This window comes from Populus euphratica, unplaced genomic scaffold (assembly GCF_000495115.2).
Source record: "Populus euphratica unplaced genomic scaffold, PopEup_1.0 scaffold413.1, whole genome shotgun sequence".
Lineage (NCBI taxonomy): Eukaryota > Viridiplantae > Streptophyta > Magnoliopsida > Malpighiales > Salicaceae > Populus > Populus euphratica.
This window is the reverse complement of record NW_011500055.1, coordinates 228,417-233,698: the sequence shown is the minus strand read 5'-3', so window position 1 is coordinate 233,698 and position 5,282 is coordinate 228,417. Positions and strand designations below refer to the sequence as shown.

The following is a 5,282-nucleotide window of genomic DNA, read 5'->3' as shown; positions in this document are numbered from 1 at the left end:
TAAAATTAGACTAAAGTTACTTCTTGAGTCAATTTTATTATTTTTTTAGGATTTTTTTGATTTATTATTTTTATTTTTAATTCCATATTAATTTCCTTAATTTTTTGTATTTTAAAATATTTTATAAAGATATTGTTAATATCTCGAGAACACAACTACCATATAATTAAATTTTAAAGAATAAAATTATAAATTTGAATTTACATGTACTATCCTTTATATTCATTAAAATTTATGTGTTTTTTATATTATTTATGTGGTATTAACTTCCACATGCATGAATATATCTATTTTAATATTGACGGATATATTAAAATTAATTTCAGAAAGCATTTTTGTATTGACTTTTAAAATTTGTTAGAAAATTTTATAACACGAAAGAAAAAACATTTAGATGTATATAAACGACTAGTAGTCTGAAGGGTCACCGTGACATGTCTCCTAAATCCACGTGTCCGAACAGAGCCGGTCGGCCCGATGCGCTCTAAAGCCCCTCTAAATTCTCAAAGCCAACACCGTGCCCAAAACAAACGAGCAGAAAAATGTCCTTCTCCTTCTCTATCTCCAAACCTCTTGCCTTCCCTCAACAACCCCTATTCTTCGTAAGTATCTCGCTCTCACCATCTATCTCTATGTCTGTATTTGTGTCTGTGTTCGTGGACATGTGGGTGTCTTGAGTGTTTTGATTTTGATGCGTAAACATGGAATATTGTTGCAGAGTCTTGGTGGGAACAAAAGGGCAAGTGGGATATGGAGAAACCATCAAGTAGTGAATAAATTAGTGGTAAGAGCAGGTCCAAAGAAGATATCTTTTGGTAAAGATTGTAGAGAAGCCTTGCAGGCAGGAATTGATAAGCTTGCTGATGCTGTTTCTCTCACTTTAGGACCTAAAGGTAAACTGAGTTCTGCTTCTTTTCCATGTTTTGTATGGATATTTTTCTTTTTTCTTTTTAAATTTTGGTACTTCAATCTTAAGTTTTACAAGACGGCACCTTTCTAATTGTTGTTGTTCAAATAATAAAACACTACTTAAATAATTCCTTGTGCAACCATAAGAGGGACTAATTCTGAGAGAAAAAGATCATTTTTGTTTTATTGTATAGTAAATTGTCGGTCTTTATTGATGGTGACGGTGTTAAGTCAGTAAGATGTGAAACTATGCAGGGCGTAATGTTGTTCTTTCGGATTCAAAGACGCTAAAAGTAGTAAATGATGGTGTTACAATAGCTCGTGCTATAGAGCTTCCGGATTCAATGGAGAATATTGGAGCAATTTTAATCCAAGAGGTCATTCATGGTTGCTACATTATCTTCTCCTTAATATTTTGTTGATGCGTTATTTGATGTTGATCGATGATAAATGTGATATTGAAGTGACTTATTGCAGGTTGCTATTAAAATGAATGATATGGCTGGAGATGGCACTACTACTGCTATTATTTTGGCTCGTGAAATGATCAAAACAGGGATGTTGGCAGTCAGTTTTGGGGCTAACCCTGTTTTTGTAAAGAAAGGAATGGATATGGCTGTCAAAGAGTTGGTCAAAGTGTTGAAGAAGAATAGTGTTCCAGTAAAAGGGAAGGATGATATAAAAGGTCTCTTTGTCATCTTTATTTAAACTTTGTTCAAAACCATCGTTTTGACTTGGAAAGTACAATCTAGAATTTCTTCTCCTTGCAGCGGTCGCTTCAATTTCTGCTGGAAATGATGAATTTGTTGGGAACCTAATTGCTGAAACTATAGAGAAGATTGGCTCTGATGGAGTAATCTCTCTTGAATCATCTTCAACCTCTGATACATCTGTGATAATAGAAGAAGGAATGAAGGTGATTAAGCTGATTCTAGTTCTCAATATGGTTTGAAAAATCTTGTCAGATAAATCACCGGAAAAGTGGCATCACATCAAAGTTTATGATTCTATGTTATATCATTAGTCATAGTCTGAATGGTTAAACCATTCATTATCTGTAAATATTTAGGTTGGTTGAGCTTCTGCTCTTTGTACTTTCCAGGTTAACTATTTTGTTTTCCAGTAACAGGGTAGCAATACTTGTGTAAACACTCTGCCTCCTATGAGTGGATAAATTTTTCAATTTTTTCTCTGTTTATGAAGTATGTATATTTTCATTTCCAGTTAAGTTTGGTGTTCTTTCTCTGCAGTTTGACAAGGGTTATATGTCACCCCAATTCATCACAAACCAGGAAAAATCTTTGGTGGAGTTTGACAAGGCCAAAGTCCTTGTAACGGATCAGAAGATTGCAAATGTCCAAGAAATAGTTCCTGTGTTGGAGAAGACTACCCAACTCAGTGTCCCATTGTTAATCATTGCTGAGGATATCTCAAAGCCGGTTTTGGAAACACTAGTGGTGAACAAAATGAAAGGTTTGCTCAATGTTGCTGTTGTCAAATGCCCTGGATTTGGAGATCGAAAGAAAGCATTGTTGCAAGACATTGCTCTTATGACAGGTGAACTTGCATCTTTCTTTCCAACTTAAATTGGTTATTGTAAGTTGTGCTATATTGAAATATAGTGACATATCAGTTAATGAATTATTTATCTTCCTCGCGAGTTGGGTTCGTGTTAGATATGTGAGCCTTCCTATGTGTGCACTGGCTGTTCATGTTTGTGTTTGATCCTTGCAGGTGCATAAACTTTTGAGTATATCATGTTAATTAAGATATCCTTTGATAATTACCTAGGTCTCAATTATAAGAATCGTTACTTTCCTCAATTATAAGAACTATCACTCTCTTTCATGCACTAGAAACAATAAATGTTTTACTTGGATGTTTTGTTAAGAATGTAAAATCCTTTGATGATTACCAAGGCCTCAATTAAAAAAATTATAACTACTTTTTATGAACTACAAATAATAAATTCTTTACTTGGATGCTTGCGCAAGATTGTGTTCTGTTCTCATATTACTATCATAGGAAGGTCATTGCATCTGATATGCTGTGAATTCATCCCATACCAAAACCACCAGGTGCTGATTTTCTCTCTGGTGATTTTGGGCTGACACTCGGAAGTGTAACCTCGGATCAACTTGGCATTGCACGAAAAGTTACCATAACAAGTAATTCGACAACCATAGTTGCTGACTCAGCTACCAAAGCTGAAATTCAGGCAAGAATTCTTCAGATAAAAAAGGACCTCGCTGAAACCGATAATGCTGCCCTTTCAAGAAAGCTCTCAGAGAGAATTGCTAAATTATCTGGTGGTGTGGCTGTAATCAAGGTTTGTGATCAAGCTCTCAGAAAGAATTGCTAAACTTGTATACAATATATTTCGGGAAAATAGATGGGCATCTTGACAAATCTGGCTATAAGTGTGAAGAATTACTGCTAAGGACATAGGCTCCTTGAGTGGCATTAGCTCAGTAGCAGGGATTAATTTTCTGCCCTGTTTTCCTTAAGAAATACTAAGACAAACGACAGGACTCTAATATTTTGTTTGGTGGTGTTTTATTTTAAATTTATCCTTGGATTTAACTTGTTTAGCATGCAAATTTAGGTAGGAGCACACACGGAGACAGAACTTGAAGATAGGAAACTCAGAATTGAAGATGCAAAGAATGCTACATTTGCTGCCATGGATGAAGGGATAGTACCTGGTGGTGGTGCAACATATGTACATCTCTCGGAGCAGATCTCCTCAATAAAAAATTCCATGAAAGATGAAAATGAGAAGATTGGTGCTGACATTGTTGCAAAGGTCTGTTCTCGGTTCCTTTCTTTTTTCAAAAGTTATTTTCTATACACTTTCGCCTCACTAGGATTTGATCTAAGGTGATTTTCTTTTCTTTTGTGAGATGTGCCTTTTATGATCATTTCTCTATTTGGATTGATGAATGTTGCGTCTCAAATAGAAATAAGCAGCGTTTGTGAATGAGTTACCATGCACAAGCGCTATAGGGGCTGGTGCTAAAGCAGATTATTGCACAAGACTTGTAAAACGGACCAAGGTTCCTTTCATAATTAGTGATAAAGTTGGACATCCTTGTGAAATGGTTATAAATGCAGGGCGTAGCATGGAGAAACCCTACAAGTAGTGGTTTCTAAATGACCATAAAGGAAAATTTCTTCTCCCATGTAGTAACACATACCAATGATGCATTACAGGCACTTCTTGCACCTGCAAAAACAATTGCAACTAATGCAGGGGCTGATGGAGCAGTTGTGGTGGAGAATATTCGATCTTGTGACTGGAGAACTGGTTACAATGCAATGACTGGTAGATATGAAGATCTTCTCAATGCAGGGGTGGTAGATCCTTGTAGAGTTTCTAGGTGTGCACTTCAAAGTGCCGTCTCAATTGCTGGGATAGTTCTAACAACTCAAGCTGTGCTGGTTGAAAAAATAAAGAAGCCCAAGCCCGCTGTCCCTTATGCTCCTGGAATTACACCTTGAGAAAAATGGAAAAAGAGCTGTTAAAATTGTAGAAAGAAGCTGAAGAAATTTTATTGCTCTGATGGCTCACATCAACAGTTTTGAGTTGGCTGGTCAGAATGAAACTTGGAGGTGAAGCAAGTTTCTTGAACAGGCCTTTACAAGTTCTGGGATCACCAGGTGGATCATGCTTGAGACCACAAAAGCATCAAATGCCATAATGAAAGACTTTGCATTTGTCTGGAAATGCTTGGTTCTCCCTGCTGATACGACGACTACTCCCCTAAATTTTGTGTTTGGTCTCTGTTATATTTGATTTTCTGGCTGGTTTCCTGTCAAGAAACTCACTACTATTCCAGTAACTCAGCAAGTAGCCATATAGGAAGAGTAATCCCCATATCCAGATGCCCTCTTTAAAATCTTCAACTGAAGTTAGTCACTGACACAATTTAAGCAGAAAATCACCTTTATTTTATCAACTATATTCTCTTGACTGCTATATGATTCATCTGTCAATTTTATTTGGACGAGGTTTTGGTCTCTTGCCATCAAATTTAATTGATTTTTGTTTGCTATTGGATGATTGCCTTGTAGTGTTATAAAACATGTTCTGCTGTTTGAGAAGCAGCCTGCTCCATCTTTTGTGAGTTTTCAAATGTTTGATTTTTCAACATATTTTCATTTTGTTTTGAATTAGAAGCGCACACGTACATCCTCTATCATTTTCATGGAAATGGACTTAGCCCCGGTGCTCGAAAACTCAATGAAATATTTCAGTTTGGGCATGTGCTTTTGTGGCTGCGTTGAAGTGCAGGAGTAAATCTCATATAGAGAACAGATTTCCCTTCTCAATCCCAACTCTAAATGTGAAAATCATTTTCTTCTTCTTGCTT

At 36.2% G+C, this 5,282-nt stretch overlaps 1 protein-coding gene across 1 annotated transcript; it reads left to right on the top strand.

Moving 5' to 3' along the window:
- Positions 1–506: 506 nt before the first annotated feature.
- On the top strand, positions 507–5,062 carry LOC105107819 (chaperonin 60 subunit alpha 2, chloroplastic-like). Its single transcript, XM_011001872.1, has 9 exons — positions 507–602; positions 719–893; positions 1,165–1,286; positions 1,387–1,594; positions 1,680–1,825; positions 2,160–2,466; positions 2,988–3,238; positions 3,515–3,715; positions 4,123–5,062. The coding sequence occupies exons 1-9, from the start codon at positions 543–545 to the stop codon at positions 4,408–4,410; spliced, it is 1,758 nt and encodes a 585-aa protein (XP_011000174.1). The 5' UTR covers positions 507–542; the 3' UTR covers positions 4,411–5,062.
- The last annotated feature ends 220 nt before the right edge of the window (positions 5,063–5,282 follow it).

Bases quoted from the DNA above. Each gene is read 5' to 3' on its own strand.
- LOC105107819 (XM_011001872.1), top strand. From the start codon at position 543: ATGTCCTTCTCCTTCTCTATCTCCAAACCTCTTGCCTTCCCTCAACAA. The intron at 894-1,164 runs GTAAACTGAGTT...GAAACTATGCAG, and splicing joins TCTCACTTTAGGACCTAAAG to GGCGTAATGTTGTTCTTTCG. The intron at 1,287-1,386 runs GTCATTCATGGT...GACTTATTGCAG, and splicing joins GAGCAATTTTAATCCAAGAG to GTTGCTATTAAAATGAATGA.